Below are 21205 nucleotides of genomic sequence, written 5' to 3' on the forward strand. Positions count from 1 at the left end.
CATCGATCCGGCATCGGCGAAATAGAAGAATCACGTGCCTCATAATGTGATGTGTTTGCACTGTTTGTGTCTATGTAGCTCCTCATAGTTAGTTGTTATCCAATCACCGCGAGGATGAGTCATTCCCGGCCGTTCATTTGCCGAGCGACAATTTTCCTCCTCGACCCGACTCTCAATCAGCAAGTCGGACTGTACGGCAGCATGACTGTAGGTCTTGTCACTGTTTAGGGCCCAATTGATTCGCAATGGTAAACTGACATTGGCCTTGTGCTCTCATGCAGTCCCGATTAATGTCCTCCGCCAGTTCTGGCCGGCGCTGGGTTTTGCTGCGCGGCCCTGTCCCCAGCACCCTACAGCGCCGGACCTTTGCTTCCTCTCCGGTGTTCTTCCAGCAAGCTTTCCACTCCCAGCTGGAGGACCCTACGTCTGCCGCTGTCTTTTCTTCTATGCAGGCCTCCAAGGCTGTGCCTCAGACCCTGACCGAGAAGATCGTGCAGCAGTACTCTGTCGGTCTCGCCAAAGAAAAGTTTGTTCAGTCCGGCGACTATGTCACCATCTCTCCGCACCGCTGCATGACCCACGACAACTCGTGGCCTGTGGCCTTGAAGTTCATGTCTATCGGAGCCTCCAAGCTGCACGACCCCCGGCAGATCGTGATGACCCTTGACCACGACGTGCAGAATAAGACCGACAAGAACCTGCAGAAGTACCAGCAGATTGAGAACTTTGCCAAGCTTCACCACGTTGAATTTTACCCCGCCGGCCGAGGTATTGGACACCAGATCATGGTTGAGGAAGGGTTTGCGTGGCCAGGCACCCTGGTGGTTGCCTCGGACAGCCACAGCAACATGTATGGTGGCGTGGGCTGCTTGGGTACTCCAATTGTGCGGACAGATGGTGCCAGTATTTGGGCAACGGGCAAAACCTGGTGGCAGATTCCCCCGGTGGCTAAGGTCACCTTGACGGGTGTTCTGCCCCCTGGTGTTACGGGCAAGGATGTGATTGTCGCCCTTTGCGGTTTGTTTGACAAAGATGACGTCTTGAACCACGCCATTGAGTTTACTGGCTCCGAGGAGACTATGCGGAGTTTGCCCGTGGATGACCGGTTGACAATTGCCAACATGACCACGGAATGGGGTGCCCTGTCAGGACTGTTCCCCATCGACAACGTGCTGAAGGGCTGGCTCAAGGCCAAGGCGACAACTGCCGCCATGGGTCTGGCCGATGGTCCCTACAAGACGCTGGCCCCGCAACGGTTCACCCACCCGATTCTGGAGCAGCTGTTTGCCAACCCGTTGACCGCGGACAAGGGAGCCAAGTACTCCAAGGAACTGTTCTTGGACCTCTCCTCGCTTTCTCCCTACGTTTCGGGACCGAACTCAGTCAAGGTGGCCACCCCTCTCAATGAGCTGGAGGCCGCTGATATCAAAGTGAACAAGGCTTACCTGGTGTCTTGCACGAATTCTCGTGCGTCTGATATTGCTGCTGCCGCTCGAGTTTTCAAGGAAGCTGCCGAGAAGAACGGCGGTCAAGTTCCTAAGATTGCCGACGGTGTGAAGTTTTACATTGCGGCTGCTTCGATCCCGGAGCAGATCGCTGCCGAAGGTGCTGGTGACTGGCAGATCTTGCTCGATGCGGGCGCCACAACTCTGCCCGCCGGCTGCGGTCCTTGCATTGGCCTCGGCACCGGTCTGCTTGAGCCCGGCGAGGTCGGCATCAGCGCATCCAACCGCAACTTCAAGGGTCGCATGGGTAGCACCGATGCCAAGGCGTACCTTGGCAGCCCAGAGGTCGTGGCCGCAAGCGCCCTCAGTGGCAAGCTCAGTGGCCCTGGTTGGTATCAAACTCCAGAGGGCTGGAATGGTGTGGTCCGTGGCGAGGGCGACGGAATCCGAGAGGAGGATCGTATGCTCACGGCCGAGCAGGCCCTGGAGAAGGTCATTGGTCAGCTCGATGATCTGGTCGCCGATGGTGAGAAGAAGTTCACTCCCGAACCGGCTACGGAGGAGGCTCCCTCGGATGACGCGTTGACGGAGCTGTACCCTGGATTCCCCGAGCGGGTCTCCGGTGAGATTGTGTTCTGCGACGGCGACAACATCAACACCGACGGTATTTACCCGGGCAAGTACACCTACCAGGACAACGTTCCCGTGCAGACCATGGCCGAGGTTTGCATGTCAAACTACGACACGGCCTTTTCCTCGATCGCCAAGCAAGGTGACATTCTGGTCACGGGCTTCAACTTTGGATGCGGAAGTTCGCGCGAACAGGCCGCGACCGCGATCCTGGCCAAGCAGATTCCGCTTGTGGTGTCCGGTAGCTTCGGCAACATCTTCTCTCGAAACAGTATCAACAATGCCCTGATGGGACTGGAGATCCCGCGCCTGATCAGCCGCCTGCGTGAGACTTTTGGCAACGCTGAGGATCAAGCCCTCACCCGTCGTACCGGCTGGACCCTGACTTGGGACGTTCGCCGGAGCCGCATTGAGGTGCAGGAGGGTGAGAATGGTCCCAAGTGGACACACAAGGTCGGCGAGTTGCCCCCGAACGTGCAAGAGATCATTGCCAAGGGAGGTCTCGAGAAGTGGGTGAAAAATGCGATTGGAGCCTAAGTTCTTTTTCTTTCCATCGGGTGTGTTCCCTTACTGGGACGGAATCTCTGGCGTTTTGACGTGATACCCGAGCTTTTTTTTCTTTTTATTTTATATATGTGCATGTAGAGAGGCATTTCTGTATAAAAAGCAAATACATTTCATTGAAGAGTATAGAGGATCATTAGTACTCATTGATATGATAGGTGCAACAGTACAATCACAGCAGGCAGTAGCATATCAAGTGGCAACAAAGTACAAGCATCAGCCGCTTCTCCACTCGATGTTATACACCTGAAGATTCCCCCTGCTGCGCCTCCTTGGGCGGCCCCGAGCCAAGCGAGGGTGGCTTGCGTGCATCGATTGATACAGATCTTGTTCTCTATAAACCAGACAGAAAATAAGAGACAAGAGCCCGGGGCCTGCATTAGCCCCCATGTGATCTTCGTTGCTATGAGTCCCAGTCTCGAGCTGACACCCCCCACCCATCCCCCTCCCCCCCCCTGATGCGCCATGGACCCCGTGTCGGCTTTTGGTGTCTTCTCAGGAGGAATTCAAGTGCTTCAGGCTATCGTGGCTACCGTGCATGGCTTGAATGAGCTGTACGGCAGATTCCGCGATGCCGATCTCACTATTCAGTCCCTTATCCAGGAGCTGAATTGCATTCAGACGGCTCTAACCAGCTTGCGAGAATGGGCCCGGGCCAGCGCTGCCAATGGCCCAAGTCCGGATGAATACCATGACAGCCTGGCGGTGGCCATGAATGGCTGCCGGGTGATCATGGAGGTGCTATCGCAGGATGTCGCAGCCTTGGTCCAGGGCGGCCAAGAGGAGAGGCTTGCGGGGTTTCGGGCAAGAGTGAGGGTTGTCTGGAATGATGAACTCATGAGAGGACACCAGGAGAAATTGCACGCGCAGGTGATGGCCCTGCAGCTACTGCTTCAGGTTTGCCAATGGTAAGAAGCGCGCACCGGGATCCAATCCAACTCCCAAGGGCAGAGGAGCGCTGACGGTTATAAGCCATTCGTCGGCGGAGCAGGTCCGCTTGCTCAGGAGGGCCACGACCCGTCAGATCATACGCCAGGTCGCCGACGACACACAGACACTTTTGTCCAGTCGCAGCCGGACTGCATCGCGCGCAGGGAGCATGTCGCAGAGTAGTGGCCCGGCCTTCAGCGAACGGGCCTTCGATTTTGACCGGGCGTTGGCCGGTACGTCGGTCTATCGCGCCCAGCAGCAACGGATTGTTCCAACCGTTCTCTCGCCAGAGAGCCACTCCATTGCCTCGAGTCATGCCCCGAGCTTATTCACAGATGTAGGCTACAACAGCAGCCGGACCGGAACCCTTAATCTGAACACCTCTTCCCTAGAGGTACCTGCCCAGCAACAGGGCTATCTGGCTCTGCCGAGCAGCCCCTCGGCGCCAGTGAATGCGGGACACAGCAGAAGCGTCTCTTTTAATCGCCCCCTCAGCCCCCTCAGCGGCCGGATGGAAGTACCGTCCGGCGATGGCATACAGAATCTGCAGCCTCGAGTCGAACCGCTCGCTCCTCACCATCGACAAGGGAGCGAATATCATCGTTTCTTGGGCGCATGAACAGCCGCAGCCGTTCGAATTTTCAGCCCAGCAGTCCAGCCGGGGGGCGTGGCAGGCGCAGGGACGAAGAAACAGACATCAACACCAGCATCGACCTCACCTCCACAGACGTCGCTTCTATTCCGCCCATTGTCAAGGCTGCCCAGGCTGGCTCCTCGGATGAGGTTGAACGGCTCATTGAGCGAGGTTGTGACCCAGAGGAACGCCATAAGCGGTCGAGTCGCAACGCCCTATTAGTGGCTGCGCATTGTGGAAGGGAGGAAGTTGTTGACCTGCTGATCCAGAGAAATGCCCGGCTCGCTGTAACAGACGGATCGGGCTGGACAGCCCTTCATCTGGCAGCCTCGCGCGGGCATTGTGGGGTTCTGGAAATGCTCCTGGCAGAGGGCAATTTGATTGAAGCCCCCAATTTTCAGGGCCGGACCGCACTCCGGGTTGCTGCGGACCGTGGTCAACTGGAAGCTCTGCAGGTGCTTCTAATGCATGACGCTAAGGCCAATGCTCGTGCCGAAAATCAAATGACTGCACTGCATGCAGTTGTCAAGACAGGAGACCAAGAGATTGTGCAGCTTCTCGTCTCTCACGGCGCGGATTTGGAGGCCAAGGATGGCACCATGATGACGGCGCTACACTACGCGTGCGAGGCAGGTCACCTTGGAGTCATTAGCGTTCTTTTGGATCACCGCGCAGATATTGAGACCCCGGGTCGTGATCGGAAGACGCCTCTAATCTGTGCAGCGGAGGCTGGCCAGCTCAAAGCTGTCGAATTGCTGTTGAAACGGAAGGCGTCTTCTCGTAGCACTGATGACACGGGGATGACTGCGCTTCATTGGGCCGCCTACAATGGGCATGAAGAGATTGTGGGGGTTCTCTGTCAAAAGAAAGGGTCTCTGAACATGGTAAACGCCATGGGCCGGGCGCCTCTCCACTTGGCCGTGATCCAATCCCAATTCGCAGTGGTCGAACTGCTGCTGCGCAAGGGGGCACCCCTGGATAAGCGGTGCAAGACAGGCCTTACGGCCCTTCATTATGCTTGCATGGCAGACGCCTCCGACATTGCGAGGCTATTGCTCTTGGCTGGCGCCGACATTGAAGCCCCGGAAGACCAGCATCAGCAAAGACCTCTTCATATTGTAGCGTCATGGGGTTCCATTCACCTTTTGGACCTGCTGTGCGAGAAGGGGGCCTCGCTCAATGGCCGAGATGGGATCGGAGACCGGCCACTCTGTGCCGCAAGTCGATATGGGCATGTTGCTGCAGTGCAGAAACTCCTCGATCGAGGGTCTCCGCTTTACGCCAAATTTGAAGACAGCATTCGAGAGGACTCACCTTTGTGTTTAGCCGCCATGGGAGGTCATTTGCATGTCGCTTCGCTGTTGCTGGACAAGGGTGCATCCTCGTTGAGGAAAGACGAGACCGGTTGGCAGCCGTTTCGCTACGCCGCGTACCATGGGCATCCCGACGTTCTCCAGCTACTTTTGTCCTGCAGCAACATTCCCGAACTGGACATTCCAGACATGATTCTCATGCCAGAGACTATTGGGTTTTCCCCGCATGCCCATATCTCAGATGAAAGGAAATGGCAGGTGCAGGGACTTCTCAATCAAGCCCTAGTACATCCTGAATCAATGGCCAAGGGGGCAAATTCGAGTGTGCCACGCACTGAGAGTGCACGCGATTCAAACAGCAGATCCTGTCCTCTGCCTTTGCAACTCACTCGCGAAGTCGGAACTTCCACCCGCCAGGAGCTACCCGGGAATCTCGAGCAGGGACTCCCTAGTAGTCGGTCGGCCACTCCAGAACGAGTGCACCGAGATTGTCGCACAGGACCCATCGACGCTGTTTCGCATCCAGACAGGCAGGAAGTGCCACAAATCAACGATCCACGTCTCTCGTTGGTGAGTGATCGGGTTGCAGCGTCGTTGAATGACGGTCGAGAGGTCTCCCCCCGGCCGTGGGGAACCAGAAGTCCGAGCCGCTCGCGAACCAGGGAAGAGTCACCGGGACTATCCGCGGTGTACATTCCTCGGCCCGTTCCCATTCGATGGTCCGCGCCATCCACTCAAGCACCCGGGATGTTCCCAGACCATGGCAGGCCCGGGGAATCCAGAATTTCATCTCAAGCCTCGCATTCCAATCAAGATGGGGCGGAACAGGTTCCCAGAACAGTCGATACGTCGCAGATCTCCGGGTCAGAGTTGCAGGCACAGAACCCACAAGCTGTCGAGAATCACTCAGACTCAGATTCTATTTCCATCTCTTCGGTGTATACAGCCTCAGAAGGAGAGCTTCATCCAGGTGTCACGGCAAGCTCGAATGTCCGAAGTGGTGTATATGAGCTGGAATAATTCCGTGATGCAAGACTAGGTGTTACCACCTTTTGATCTATATGATTCTTCTCCTTCTTGCTTGTCCCTGATAGCCTTTTGGCATTTTTCCAGTCAGCGGATTGCATCATCAAATATCAGAGCTATGACTTGGCAGTTTTGGAGATACCTTTATTCCCGAGATATCCTGGGCTCTTCTCATTGTTCGAGATTAGGTCATCTAGCAGCAACAAGAACGTGCCCTAATGCAGGCACCCGGTGAACAAGAACAATGGTCGTCTCGTCTATCCATCATGGGTCAAGAAAACAGCGTGGAAGAGACATGGTGATGATTACCGTCTTTGTTTCCAAGGTGATATACACCTTGGCTGTGGCCAAGCTATTAGGCTACACATCGCGTTGCCTCATGCTGTTTTCGTGTCGCGATGATGTCGTTGTACTGTCGCCGAGGGGTATTTTGGTCGTTGCCTTTTTTTATTTGTTTCTTTCACTTGCCCATCCCATCTTCCTGCCAACATCACGTGCTTCGCACTTGCCCTCATCGTCCCTCCTGCACCCCAGTCTGATATCCTCCGTTTTCTGTTTTCTGTTGTGAAAATGCAGTTAGCATTTGGCAATCACGTCCAGTACCATGAAGATGGGTTCTGGTGCACCCTGTGTCAGCGGTGGTTTTTGACGGCCGAAGCCATCCTCTCCCACTGTCGCACCACCACGCGCCATGAGTGGTGCGAGCGATGCCAGGAGGCCTTTGACTCGAAGCAATCCCTCGAGGTGCACCGTCAACTGTCCATGAGACACCACTTCTGCCAACATTGCAGCGACAGCCCTGACTTCAAGAGATACGCCCATCTCGAAAGGCACTACCTCGAGAGACACTTCTGGTGTGTTCAATGCGACAGATTCTTCAACTCGAAGGGAGATCTCAAGGCCCACAACAAGTTTCAGCACTTGACCTGCAACGTATGCTTGCGGGCTTTTGATAAAAAAGGCGACTTTATCAAAGTAAGTGGACTTCTTCTGTTGCTCTCTGGAAGGACTGGGCTGCTAACCTGACCATTAATTGGTTCTATATAGCACGAGAGAATCCACCAACCTCGGGTCTTCGAATGCTACATCTGTGACCGCTCTTTCGCTCAATTTTCCAACCTGCTCCTCCATCTGCAATGCAGTCCCTGTATGGATGGAAACAAGGTCGAGGAGATCGCTCTGGGACATTCCCAGAATGAGACGTTCGCGACCTGCCACCCAACCGACCGCTTCTGGTGCAGCTGCTGTGGTGCCTGCTTTCGCTCCCTCTCGTCTCTTTTCCAGCATGCCGAAGATAGCCCGGGTTGCAGTTACTTGCTGGATGAGTCTGAGTGTCTGGGAAACCTGCGAGCGTACATCGGCGACATGCTCTGAGTGGACAGAAGAAGCATCCAAATTCTCCTTGCGGGATCGAATGTGGTTCAACAAGGTTAGACACGGTGGATCTTTCCCGGGAATATGTGTTCATGATACAAAGCGAGTTCCGATTGAAGCTGTCTCGGCCGGGCTGGGCGACTTACGGGGGTGGGGTTCCTTGTTTGTTTTTCTTTCGTCTTTGCATCTTATTTTTTCCCCTTGCCTTAACATATGGGGGCATTATCCTTGAGCATGGTTGAGAGGGACTGGTTTCAAATTTCTGGGATGCATTGAAATCCACTGGCTTGTTTCCCACCGATACTGCAACTACTAAGAATAATAATAAGAATGGCGCAACATACCCGATGCGGGCCCCGAATAAGGCTGAAACGAGCTAATCATCCGAGAATCCCAGTCGGAATGCCGACAGTGTCAGACAAGAAGCCACATGGGCACAGGGATGTGTGCTATTCATAGCGGTTCAGCTGGGAATCTGCAATGGCACAACGTGAGCTTCTTATTTTATATTTTTGGAGATTGGCTGGGGGTGCCTGAAGACAGTGGAGATCTTCCCAGGGGAGTATATTTCTAATTTGATTTAGAATATTGTAGAATATTCGAGGTTGGTCGGTGGTTATAGTAGGGGGCAACCTATCTTAGTGGTTTATGTTTAGCACCGATCCACTCAACAGATCCATACTTGCAACTATCAATCTCGAGGATTCCTCGTCTTAGCCGGGCAAGTTGGCTCAGCTGAAAAAAAAAAAAAAAAATTCAGTCTTCTCACAAACCACCCATAACCTTGACTCAGACCTTCCATGCAACCTTCCAAGGTTCCATGCAGTCGAATGCTCAGGAACACGAAACCATCAGCCGTCAGACATCTCAGACAGACAAATCTCAATGAAACAACAAAGAAAACAAAACAGAAAACATTCAAACAAAAAGACATAATAAAACAATCATAATAAATGGCAAGAAAAACAGAGACAAGTCGAAAATTCTGGATGCCTGGGGTGATTCATATTGCCTGTTTAGGGGAACCAGGTAAGGCAGACGCGGTGTTTTAAGGATGCCATGAAACCTGGAATACCCCTGCCCATCTCTACTTTTCTCCTTTGCCTCTTTATTTCAGTTTATATTATCATCGAACTGGGGGTATTTATACATTGCATGCTCTGCTCGAACACGTCGGATTGGATCAGAGCGTTCCATAGTCATCGCAACACCAGCCCTAGAGATCTCCTTTCTCGCCAGCGCTCTATATCTCAACCTCCATCGCTTTCTTCTCGCCACTTTAAACAACTCTTTCAATGGGTCGTGGAGGGTACAATGGACCTGCCGGCAAGGCAGATGATGCGACGCCAGCTGCCGTGGGGAAGTAGGGCCTCCCAAGACGACCAGGTTCAGAAACCGATAAACAGATGACTCGCAAGCAACAAGAAGCAGCAAACTTCATCCCGACGGCAATAAACCATGTTAATCCTTCTCGTTCTGAGCGAGGACCCCCCCCCCCCAAAGTCAGGGATCGCCGTCAACCCAAAAGACCAACCCGCCGAGAACAACGGCTGCGCTTTTCGAAAGACCAATTACTTGCCGACGCAAAATCTGAAGAGACTGTCAGTTCACCATCCAGACTGGCAAAGCTACAAGGGAAAAAGCGAAAATAAAAGGCCTACTTCTCGAAGACCACTCCCAGCACATCCTCGACATCTCCGCTCTCGCCCTTGCCTGTGATTTTGGCCAGCGTGTCGGCAGCGAAGCGCAAATGTTCTGCAGCGGTGACGATATCGACTTCGGATTCAAGAGGGGCGAGGCCATTCTGGCTGGATGGATCAGGGTGACTGGGGGAGGTCTGAGACAGGAAATCATCCAGGTGGTCGAGGCATCGTTGTAAATTAGAGCTTTGGCGATGGGTGACTCCCAGGGAGTCCTCCCAGTACGAAATATCATATTGGCCACTTTCATCCCCGTCCACGCCCTCAGGCGACGCGATTTGCTCAAAGGTGGAGATCAACCCGCGCAGGAAGCCCTGGAGATTACCCGGGTCGGTCTGGGTTAGAGATAGCGAGTCTTGTTGTGCCTCTTCACAGGAAATGGCGAATATGCGATCCTCTGGCACGGACGGAAAGATGTCGTGGATAGTCCCGTTTAGAGACTGTGGCAGGCGGCTGCTCCGATCAGCTATTGGTAGTTTGTCGCACTTATTAATGGCCATGACCAGGCATTTCCCTGCGTCCACGCAGTCATTCACTGCATCCAGAACCTCGGGCTCCACGAACAGACGAACACCATCGACGGCCTCTTCCAGCGAGACAACCACAACCACTACGTCCGACTCCAGGGCGCGCGCCCTCGCTCGCCGGATACCTTCTTGTTCAATTGCGCCAATGACAACAGAGCCCCCGAGGTCAGCGCGAATGCCGGCCATGTCGCCGAGCTTGCAGTACCACCCGCCCAGGTCCACACCGACATCAACGATGTCACGAGTGGTACCCTCTTCGGTGCTGACAATAGCAGCCTCCTTCCCGACAACACGGTTAAGAAGCGAGCTCTTGCCGGCATTCGGGGCACCCAGGAGTGCGACCTTGATACCATTCCGGAGGAACTCACCCTTGGACGCATTCTGGATATGAAAACCAATCTGGGCGTGCAGCGCGCGAACCTGCGACGCAACCGACGAAACCAGCTCCTCGGTCGACTCGTCAAAATGCTGGTCCTCAGAGAAATCGATCAGGGCTTCCAGCTCGCCGCGCGCATGCAGCAACAGCTGGCGCCATCGCTCGTAGCGCGTCAGCAGCGCATCGCTGGCACCGCGCACTGCCAACCGTCGCTGCTGCTCCGTGTCTGCGGACAGAGTATCGCCGAGCGCCTCAATCTGTGGCAGACCGAGCCGGTCGTTCATGAAGGCGCGGCGCGTAAATTCGCCCGGTTCCGCGTAGCGCACCACCGCGTCGGACTGGGTGGTGCGTGCGATGGCCGCCAGCACGGCTTTGACAATAGCCGGGCCGCCGTGGATATGGAGCTCCAGCACATCTTCCCCAGTGACGGTCTTTGGGGCGGGGAAGTAGAGGACCAGGGCGCCGGCATCGAGTACGCTGTTGGCGGAGGGGTTTTGGGATGGGTCGTAGAGAGTGCGGAGCGCTGCAAGGCGTGGTTTCGGAAGTGGAGAATGTGGACAGAGTCCATTGTATATCTGATGATCAAATAAAATCAGCGATTAGTTTCCAGTAAGTTGCACCCCTATGCGAGCATGCGACATTATAACTCATTAAGCTGGGAATCCCATACCGAGACGCACGCCGGACCGGAGACTCGCACGACTGCAATGGCTGCTCTTCCCGGTGCAGTTGACAAAGCGTAAATAGTCGAGTCAGCATCTAGCATGAATCTAGCAGGGACGGCCGAAGAGAAACTGCGGTATTTCCCAATGACCTGCCGGACTGGTGCTTCGGAGATTGCGGCATAAGGTCGTAGACAAAAGTCATGTTGGCTTGCGGTCCATGGTCGATTCCATGATGGGCGGAAGGGAGAGGCCCAACGCAAGCTTCGGGGAAGAGGTGTTCGCATGCGCAAGAACTGGGGCAATGGAGGCCATAGGGTCAAAGACAACGCGGGTGCGTCGCAAGTTGACTTCATGGGCCTGTAGGTCACGTGATCGAATCTATACACAAACGATCAAGCGCCAATATTTTGCCTATCTGGGCCAGCTGAAGCGTTGTTGCGATGGGAATTGGATTCTATCTATATGTGGGTCGCAAAAATTTCACATCCTAGACACTAAGATTATATTGCACAGCGGAAATTTCGCTTCATCACGCCCGTGCTCAAAGTCCACATGGGAAACAGGTCAGAACTTCGAGCACCAGATGTAATTCAATGGGAGGAGCCAATCGACCTGGACATGACCAAAGGCGGTAGGCCATGAAGGGAAAAAAAGAAGACTATGTACAATGAGAGAGACCATGGGACAGTGAATGGTCAAGTAGGTTTGCGAATGCGCCCTCGACGGAGACACGAGACAGTAAAAAATTGCATATGAAGTGCAGAGAAGAAAAGAGAGGGAAGATGGTATCATGACACCATGTTTAGCTCATCAAGAAAAAAGAGAAAAGCAAGTGAGGGTAAGGGTATTATACAGTCGAGGGCGATGGTGGTGGTGATGATGATGCAAAAGGAGACAAAGATTCCGAGACGACATCACAAAGACTCTATCAAACATTAGATTAAAGCGGATTCAATCCGACAATTCAATGGGTTGGTTGGCAGAAGACCCTTCAGCCGGGGGTTCTTTGGATGACGCATCGTGTTGGTCTGAGATGACAATCTCAGGTGGCGGTGGTTGCGAGTCGTGAGGGCTTGGGAGCGACTGTTCCTCCGTGCCAATAGAATCTGTACGCGACGGCGAGGGTGGCTCCTGGACTGCCGGAAGGCCGGCCCCATCGGCGCCGTCTTTGCTCCCGGTTGCTCCAGTGCGCCGTCTCATGCGGCGGTTCCGGCGCTCTTCGTCGGCACTTTCTCTTCTGCGTCGTTGGCGCTCGCCGCTAGCGTCCGAGTTGCTTCTCAAACCGAGGAGCATGCTGGCAGCTCGATCGGCAACATCCTCGCCTTCAGAAACTTCTTTCCCGCCTTCTTCATCCTCGGCGATAGGAGGGCTGAGATGGCCATTCTCATCAACATTTTCGTCGCCGTCAGCGGGTTTGTTGCTTCCAGAGTCACCTTCTTCGGCCCCATCGGCGTCGGGGGCATGCTGACCCGAGGCGACGCGAAACTGGTGGCGCTCCTTGAGCCGAGCACGGCGGCGGCGATCGCGCTGATCCTTAGCCTGAGGAGCTGCGGCACGTAGCTTCTCCAGCAAGGAGTCCATTGCACCGCTGGTGGCAGGTGAATTCGGAATCTCAACTGGACCGCCACCGCCGTTGGCGAGGTTAACATTGATGCGCTTGCGAGCAAGAGAAGCTTCTGTGCGCTTTCTAGCCTCCTCTAAGGTCATGTTCTTCTCTCGTGATTTCTACCACATTGTTAGCTCTGCCAGTATTACAGTAAGCGTAGAAATGAACTTACCTTCCACTCGAGCAAGAACGCGGCCAACTTGGCGAAGAAGTCTCGTCGCGCATTTTCATCCGAGTTGTCCTCACCGTAGAAGACCATGATATCATCATACGATTTGACCATCTCATCCAGGTAAAGCTGCAGCTGTTCAGCCTTTCGCCGGGCGTCCTTCATGGTTCGCTGAACCACCTGGCTGACACGATCCTGCGGGTGGAATTTCTTCGGATCGCTCAGGTTGCCCGCATCCAGACTCGACTGCACGTTCTTGATATTGGAGATATACTTCTTGGCGTCGGTTCGAAGTTGATCAACACTGGTCTTCTGCAAACCAACCACGCCGCTGATCTCGTCGAGGAATTCTTCCCACTCGGGGTATTGGTTGCGAACGATCCGCTCAACCAAGTCGGCGAAGGTGGTCTCGTTCTTGTCATCCTTGACCATTCCCAACCGAGCGAGGGAGCTCAGCTTGAAACCCTGAGCTTGCTTGTTGGCATCGTTCATGAAGTTTCCAATATCCAGAATCAGGCCGAGCACGTTCATCAAGGAAACTGAATCCCGCAACGACTCGCTAACCTTCACCACCTCTTGCAGCTTCGTAGAGATGTACTCATACTCAGGCTCAAAGGAGCGCGTCAATGCCAGCGCTCTCATTCTGGCCTTCCAGTAGTGATTCAACTCGAAGGAGGTATAGAGGTACAACTGATCCTCGCGAGTGAGTTCGTTGGGATCCTGCTCGCGTTCAGAACTGACGGCATCGGGTCCGGTCCAGTCCATACTGTAGGGTGCCATCAGCTTGGCAACATTCTCCGGTATTGTGCACAGTTCATCTCTTTGCAGGAAGTCCATGACGACCATGTTATCCAGCATCTCCCGATCACAGTGAATGATCATCCGCACCACATCATTCACAGGGTACTGAGAGAACTTTGCCAGGGCAATCTGGAAATTCTTAGACAGGTCATTGGAGATGATCTGTTTCTTGTCCTTGCGCTGCTTCGCTGCTGTACTAGTTCCAAAGATCTTGTGTTCTTTGGCCATGAACAACCGCTCAACTTCATCCAGCACACCCTTCTTGGCGAGCTCCGTGTATTTCTCTTCTTTCTCTTGGGCTGTCGGTGCATGGCCAGCCCACACAGTCACCTGAGGAGTATCAACCTTCTCCCAGTGGAGAGCTTTGAGCTTCTTCTTAGGTCGGATAGATGGCATAAGCGCTGGGGACGAAACAGAATCGGGAACCATATAATTCGGCCGCCAGCCTGCACCCAAGGGTGCGCTGGGTGGTGGCGGTGGCGGTACCAAGCCTCTTGCAGCCCCAAGAGCCGGAGGAGGTGGTGGTGGTGGAAGTCCTGCAGCACCTCCTGGGGGAGGGGGAGGGGGAGGAAGCATCCCGGGTCTGGCACCGGGAGGGGGCGGTGGCGGCGGAGCTGGAACACCTTTGGCTCCGCCTGGAGGGGGCGGCGGTGGAACAGCACTTCCACCTGGAGGGGGAGGAGGGGGAACAATCTTTCCACCTGGGGGAGGGGGAGGCGGTACAACACTCCCACCAGGTGGAGGGGGCGGAGGGGGTATAGCCTTTTGAGTCGCCTCTTCTTTGTCTTCCGGGTTTTGATCCTGAGCCTCTTCGGCAACGCTGACTTCTTCGGGTGCTGGAGGTGTGGGCTCTTCTGCGGTACCAGCCGCCTCGGGGGTTTCATCATCATACTTGGGAACTTTAGAAGCAAGCTCGCCGAGCAGGCCTGTCGCCTGTGCAGGGTTCATGCGCGGTTGTTGCAGCTCTGCTTGACGAGTCCGGTCGTGCATATCCTCATCATTTTCGTCCAGAGAGGGCTGCGGTTCGTGATCCGGCGTTTGATCCATCTCTGGAATATGGCTTCGCTTCCGGTAAACAGACCCCAGGGCACTTGAATCCAGGGTACGACGGGTCTGCTCTGCAAACTCTTCATCTGACTCTCCTTCTCCATCCATCTTCTCACGCAGTTCGCGGAGACGATCAGATGGCCCGTGCTGACCCCAGACCTTGCCTTCAAGCTTGAATTGAGTCTTGGTTCTTTCAAGCTGGCGCTCCAAGCGTTCCATGAGTCTTTCCCGATCCATGATCCCGGGCATATGGGTCGCGTCTGCGACTCCGGTAGTTTTGTTCTTCCGAGCATTGGATGCGGCGATATCCTGGGCATCCCGCAGCATCAGGTAGAGCTCTCGGGTCTCCAGTTCATTTCGCTGCAGTTCCTGTGCACGTAGTCTCTGCACTTCTGCAACCTCGGCCTTGAAAGCTTCGTTTTGCCGTCCTTGGAGGTCGATGATGCCGGCCTGTTCATCAATCTGCTTCTGGAGCTTCTTGACAAGACCCTCGGCACCAAGCTCCACCTGCGCTTTCATTTCATCACGCTCGGCGATGGCAGCTTCAGCAATCTGGCGGGCCTCCAGGGACTCATCATAAACTCGCCTTGCTTCTGCATCCGTATGAAGCCGGTCCAAGAGACTCTGCACGGTGAACGTCAACCCTTGCCGCAGGTCAAGGTCGGGAAGCCTCCGGTCCATGGCCACGTAGCTGAGCATAGCATCCACGAGCTGGAACATCCGCAGACCCTCCTCGCCCGCATTCTCCCGGATGAGAAGCATATGCTGCATGGCCGACAGAAAATAGTCATGGGCCCGGCTTCCATTGATCTTGGACGCAATCGCATCTGTGATCTGCAGAGGATCGCTCATGTCCTTTACTTCGCCCTCAACGTTGTCTTTCATGCTGCTGCCCTCGCGCTGGAGTAGATCCTCATAGTCGATGGCCTCATTCTCCCGGAACCGCTCAATCTGCTTGTCGATAACCTCATACTGGAAGCCCTCCATCTTCGTCAAGAGACGCTTCACACCACATGAGATGAATTGAGCCCGGATATGACATCGCAGCTGCAAGTCATTCTCCGCTCCATCCACCAGCATGTTGATGAGAATCATGGTTGAAACAGCGTATTCCATCAGAAGATTCTCCATGCCAATCCCGCCGCTGCGGTACTCTTCACTGGCACCAACCAAGCTTCCCATCTTGCCACGGCCATCAACGGTCACCTCGACAATACGCATCCAGGCATCAAAGCGACCAGTCTCGTTGTGATCATGCTTGACCTTATCCATCGACTGGAGAACCTTCATGTGGCCTTGGCCATCGGCCCAGTGACAAAGAAAGGTAAGGACCTCGCTCACAAGCTTCCTGGTATTGAGACGAGGAGATGCCAGCGAGCTAACCAGGGCGACAAGGACCCCTTGGTGTTCGAGGGCATCGTCTGCGCCATACTTGTTGTTCATCAATCCTTTCAAACACTTGGCAATGTCGTATTCTCGATCCAGATCCTTATCGCCAGTGGGGGGAGCGGGGACAGGGCCAGATGCTTTTCTTCGGTTGATCTTCTGGAGAACATTGGTCAAGGCAACCTGACCCTGAGCTTCGACAAAGGCTTTCACCCAACTACCATGGTGGTCAATGTTGCGGGATACTGAATAACAGAGCATTGGGATCTTGAGGGACTTACCTGATAGGCTGAGTCCGTAAACTGACGCTCAAACTGGCGAGCTGCTTGGAAGTAATTGTGTCGTCCATCACCTTCTTCACGTACCACTCGGGGCTGCCTTCTTCATCGGCCCGCTCCAGTAGACCGGAAAGTCCATCGTGGCCATGAGTCTGTCGCGCATGTTGTCTTCTCTTCTGCTCTCCTTGCAATTCTGTTAACCGATCCTGATGTACCAAAGTCCACTTCTTAGAAGCGGGATATGACAGCATCTGCCGCTTGGCTTGCTCGGGAAGATTCTGCCAGCCACGTTTCTGCATTAATTCCAAGAATAAATGATCAACCATGCGATCGTCTCGAGGCCGCGTCAGGTAGTGATCTGGAGGGCGGGGCACGGCAGCCGGTACCGGCTGCGTCGCTTGCCAGGAAGATTGGGCGTTTGACAGGCGGCCACTGCTGCTGCTAGGGAAAATAGTGTTGCGGTCACCCGAATGTGAGGTGTTGAGGGTGCGGGATGAGCCGTCTGAGGAGAAGTAGGTCGAGCCTCGCGTGTTGGAAGAGACGGAGGAATAAAGGCTGGTTTGGTCGAGCGACGTTCGAGAGTTTGAAGACGAGTCCATCGAAGAATTATAGCCCATCCCATTATTTGCAGCCGAACTTCCTGGTCGCCCCCACTGTTGATATCTAGTACCACGGTCACCAGATGTACTGCTGGTCATGGTCATGTTCGATTGGGGGGTGGGCGAGGACCCGAGGGATGCGAGACATATCCATTTGGCGCAGACGTTGAAGTCCAAGTGGGATACTGATGGAAGTCCCCACCAGCCTTGCCGATAAGGTTGGGTGAAGCCTCATGGCGGGATGAATCAGGCCGTAACATGGAGTCGATCGGGATCGGCGTCTTAGTGTCGGAGGGAAGACTCTCGAAGGGAATAGATGTGATGACACCGGCGGTAGGCGCTATGCTACCGGGGTCCATATCATGGGTCATGTCGACGGACTGGATCGAAGAGCGTTTCGAGTAGCGGGACGAGCGCGAGCCAGCTGAACTGCCGGGCGGCGCGAGGCTATCGTGAGAGCCTCCATACCCATCATAGCGATCATCGGCAGACCGGTCCTTGTACAATTTCCTCCCAAAAAACGACTTTCCAGCCGAGGTCTGCCTAGATTTATCGGCTGGTGCGCTGGTGGGCATATTGGGCGTCACTGGGGACAGGCAGGGCGCAGCATAGGGGCCCCCGCAGTACTCTCAAAGACAGTCTGGGATTTCGAAATCTGTCCGCGAGCCGAAGCGGTATCGCTCTTGATCTGGTGTGCAGGGGTGATGACATTCAAAATGATCAAAGTGGTTTCTGTGTTGTCCCTCCCTGGGTAATAAGTATACCCGCTGCGCTGGTGACGGAGCCGCGCTGAAAGGGGCCAATAACAAAACACACAAAGCGCCGTACAGGACTCACCATACAAAGAAAGGAGAAAGGGAGAGAAGGTGGCATGAAAGATGTGGGAGCATACAAGTCCCAGCGAGTCCTGTCTCACACCAGGGTCGATCAAAGCACGGGCGTTTGGTCCCGTCGCCCTGATTAGGGGGCTCGGAGAAACTCCCCGGTTGTATCACGTGATGTAGACTGTCATGTGATAGTCTGGGGTCTAATGGCCTCAGTAAGCTTGCCTTGACACTTGGTGGCATGAGCTGAAGACATACTGCCAACTGTGTGTTTTTCTCGGGCTTTCTTTTTTTTTCCTTTAATTGCCTGTTCATCCCATTTTGTGGACTTTCGGACCGAAGCCACGACCTTTGATCCCGTGTATTGTCAACAACTCGGGGGTTCTTATCGACAGATACCTACTCCCCTAATGGCAAGTGAAACGGCCTTGCTACTCCTTTATATTGAATAACACCCATTTCTGGAATATCAACCTCCACAATGGGATCCTCATCAAGTTTTGCCAAGGTACGCGCATACCCCTATTCCCACCCGTCATTCCACAGTATCTCCCCGACTGGACAACTCGAGAACGGAAGCCACAGACCACAGAACTGACCCAAACCCTTCCTTATTTTTAGACCATTATAATCCCTGCTTCAATAGCATTGATCGTGTATCTTCTCTTCTCATTCCTGATCATCCCCTTCTTCCGCCGCTATCACCAACGCTACTCCCAATATCTCCCCCTCCACGCCATCTCTGCGCACACACTTTCCCTGCGCGATCGCATCGCCGACATAGTCATGCGCTTCTTTCTCCCCTCGTCCTGGCAGCCGGGCGCCCACCTAGCAGACCACGACAATATCAGCATCGACGAGGAGGAGGGCGAGCTCATGGTCGGGATGAACATGGACGAGGCGCGGAGGGAAGCACTTGAGCGTCGGCGCAGTACGGCCGCAGAGGCGGAGGACCGACTCAGTCGAGACTTGGAGGAGGGGTTTATGGATGATAGCGACGAGGAGGGAGACGGGCATCGGCATTGATTTCGCCTTCTTTCTGCGGTACTATACATTCAATCATTCGTCATGAGCTTGCGGTTTATGTTTTCCACGGTCATGGGGACGGCGTTGTTGGTGAGAACTTGTGTTTTGTTTTGTCGAACAAGTCTCTGCATTTTAGGCATCGCGGTCATGTTGTTTTGTCGCCATAGACTTACTACTCGCAGTCACATCATTCATACTATGATTCTTCCCGCGGAAGCACATATGACACAACTTGGGCTTCCCCTCGAAACCCTCTCAAGAATTATTCATCTTAGCTGTAATTGTTGATCGGAAGAATGTGAATGGTTCGGAGATCCACCAGGATAATTCGGGGCTGGTTTGGCTTTGAGATCGGTATCGGTCCCCCATCTGTCGCAGGTGCATCTGCAGTATGGATGTGGTCTTTTGCCAATATCGCGTGGAGAAGAATATAAAGGGGGAGAAATATCACAGATAATCATTTCATTGGTATCGTTATATGATGCTACCTTGTACATTTCCCCGCATAGTACCTGTCTCAGGCAAAACTGGCGGAAAGAGATAAAAAAAAAAACTCAAAAAGCATTAAGCATAAAAAAACATGGCAGATGCTGCATTGTCCTGCATCATCTTGCATCATGCAAGGTGCGCCCGTTCTTTTTTTTTTTTTTTACTTGCGCTGACCATAGGCCTTGGTGACGTAGTCACCCTTGTGGACAATCAGGTCCTCGGGGCGGTAGTCCTCGCGGCCGGAAAAGTAGCTGTCCAGAATGTTCTTGGTGCCCTGGGCATAGCGGACCTGGGCGTCGATCGAGGTGCCGGACATGTGGGGGACCATGGCGTTGCCGCCGCCCCAGGGGTGCTCGGCGTAGCGCAGCGGGTGGTCCTTGGGAGCGGGCTGGGGGAACCAGACGTCACCACCGTAGCCGCGGAGGTGGCCAGACTTGAGGGCCTCGGCGACATCTTCCTTGACGACGATAGCACCACGGGCGGTGTTCACGAGCCATGAGCCTGGGCAAAGGCATGTCAGTATATCAATGTTTTTTTGACTAATGTTCCGGTAAGCATCAAGAAAAAAGAAAAAAGACATACCCTTCTTCATCTTGGAGATCAGCTCCTTGTTGAACAGGCCGCGAGTCTTCTCGTGCAGTGGGCAGTTGATAGTGACAACGTCACACTGCGCGAGCATCTCCTCGAGGCTCTCCACGCGACGGCAGCCAATCTCCTGCTCGACCTCAGGCTTGAGGGGCTGGTAGTCGTAGTAGAGCAGCTCCTTGCAGTCGAAGGGCTTGAGACGACGGAGCACACGCTCGCCAATGCGGCCCACGGCAACGGTACCGACAACCTTGCCCTCCAGATCAAATTCATTTTTGGCAACCTCAGCAACGTCCCAGTCGCCGCGCTTGATCATCTCATGGGCAGGGACGAAGTTTCGGACCAGAGTCAGGATGGTCATCACCACGTGCTCGGCAACCGACACGACATTGCTGCCCGTGACTTCGGCAACGGTGATACCGCCGTTGGTCTTGTTGGCGGCGTTCAGGTCAACGTGGTCCGAGCCAATACCGGCAGTCACGGCAAGCTTCAGGTTCTTCGCCTTGGCGAGACGCTCCGCGCTCAGGTAGCCGGGGTGAAAGCTGTAGCGCCACGATTAGCAGTGATGTTTTTCAGAATTATTGAATGATGGTCACGAACGGAGTAGTGATGATGACTTCAGCATCGACAAGCTCCTTGTCAAAGGTCGAGTTCTCACCCTCCTTGTCAGAGGTCGTCACCAGGGTGTGGCCCTGGTCCTCGAGCCACTTTCGAATACCAAGCTCGTTTTCGGTAGTACCCAGCAGAGCGGGCTGCTGCTTGGAGTGCTCACCACCCTGCAACAAGAGACGAACCCGGTCAGCTCTATGGAACTCATCATCTGCTAGTAGAGCGAGCAACTCACATCGTAGAGAACCAGAAGAACCTTGCCCTGAAGGTTGGCAGTAGCAGTTAGCGGACGTGTTTTCGAAATAGAACCAGCCAGCGGAGAAGCCCGAGCAAAAGTGCTGGGAGCAACGGCGGGTTTCAGAGGGCTATTGGCAGAAGAGAGAAATTGAGCGGTAGGGCGTCGTAATTGACGGGAAAGGGAACGGATAAATACCATTTTGACGGATGATTTTTTTTTTCAAGTTTGAAAGAGTATTATTTCAGGAGTGAAGAGAGCTACCACTGGCGTTGGTGTCTCCCTTTTATAAGATGGCAGAGGTCTATGAAGTCAGTCAACCCAATGCGGTGTTGGAGAAATCCTGATAGGGCGACAGCGTCGCGCG

General features: G+C 54.2%; 7 protein-coding genes across 7 annotated transcripts; 4 read left to right on the plus strand and 3 right to left on the minus strand.

Moving 5' to 3' along the window:
- Positions 1–275: 275 nt before the first annotated feature.
- Positions 276–2612, plus strand: lysF (homoaconitase LysF; the record flags this gene model as incomplete). Its single annotated transcript, XM_056657680.1, has 1 exon — positions 276–2612. One exon carries the CDS (start codon positions 276–278, stop codon positions 2610–2612), a length of 2337 nt encoding a protein of 778 aa, XP_056510480.1.
- Positions 2613–3104: 492 nt separating this feature from the next.
- NUU61_007156 (ankyrin repeat protein) lies at positions 3105–6536 on the plus strand (the record flags this gene model as incomplete). The annotated part of the gene is made up of 3 exons (XM_056657681.1): positions 3105–3547; positions 3612–4017; positions 4065–6536. 3 exons carry the CDS (start codon positions 3105–3107, stop codon positions 6534–6536), a joined length of 3321 nt encoding a protein of 1106 aa, XP_056510481.1.
- Positions 6537–7112: 576 nt separating this feature from the next.
- Positions 7113–7916, plus strand: NUU61_007157 (uncharacterized protein; the record flags this gene model as incomplete). Its single annotated transcript, XM_056657682.1, has 2 exons — positions 7113–7517; positions 7590–7916. 2 exons carry the CDS (start codon positions 7113–7115, stop codon positions 7914–7916), a joined length of 732 nt encoding a protein of 243 aa, XP_056510482.1.
- Positions 7917–9573: 1657 nt separating this feature from the next.
- On the minus strand, positions 9574–11537 carry NUU61_007158 (tRNA modification GTPase; the record flags this gene model as incomplete). The annotated part of the gene is made up of 2 exons (XM_056657683.1): positions 9574–11094; positions 11190–11537. 2 exons carry the CDS (start codon positions 11535–11537, stop codon positions 9574–9576), a joined length of 1869 nt encoding a protein of 622 aa, XP_056510483.1.
- A 598-nt stretch (positions 11538–12135) lies between these two features.
- NUU61_007159 (formin sepA) lies at positions 12136–17645 on the minus strand (the record flags this gene model as incomplete). Its single annotated transcript, XM_056657684.1, has 4 exons — positions 12136–12909; positions 12963–16410; positions 16475–17158; positions 17236–17645. The coding sequence occupies 4 exons, from the start codon at positions 17643–17645 to the stop codon at positions 12136–12138; spliced, it is 5316 nt and encodes a 1771-aa protein (XP_056510484.1).
- Positions 17646–18375: 730 nt separating this feature from the next.
- On the plus strand, positions 18376–18920 carry NUU61_007160 (uncharacterized protein; the record flags this gene model as incomplete). Its single annotated transcript, XM_056657685.1, has 2 exons — positions 18376–18402; positions 18516–18920. 2 exons carry the CDS (start codon positions 18376–18378, stop codon positions 18918–18920), a joined length of 432 nt encoding a protein of 143 aa, XP_056510485.1.
- Positions 18921–19569: 649 nt separating this feature from the next.
- fdh (formate dehydrogenase (NAD+) FDH1) lies at positions 19570–21039 on the minus strand (the record flags this gene model as incomplete). Its single annotated transcript, XM_056657686.1, has 4 exons — positions 19570–19910; positions 19992–20536; positions 20595–20770; positions 20839–21039. The coding sequence occupies 4 exons, from the start codon at positions 21037–21039 to the stop codon at positions 19570–19572; spliced, it is 1263 nt and encodes a 420-aa protein (XP_056510486.1).
- Positions 21040–21205: the final 166 nt, after the last annotated feature.

This window comes from Penicillium alfredii (assembly GCF_028826965.1).
Source record: "Penicillium alfredii strain IBT 34128 chromosome Unknown utg000009l_segment0_segment0, whole genome shotgun sequence".
Lineage (NCBI taxonomy): Eukaryota > Fungi > Ascomycota > Eurotiomycetes > Eurotiales > Aspergillaceae > Penicillium > Penicillium alfredii.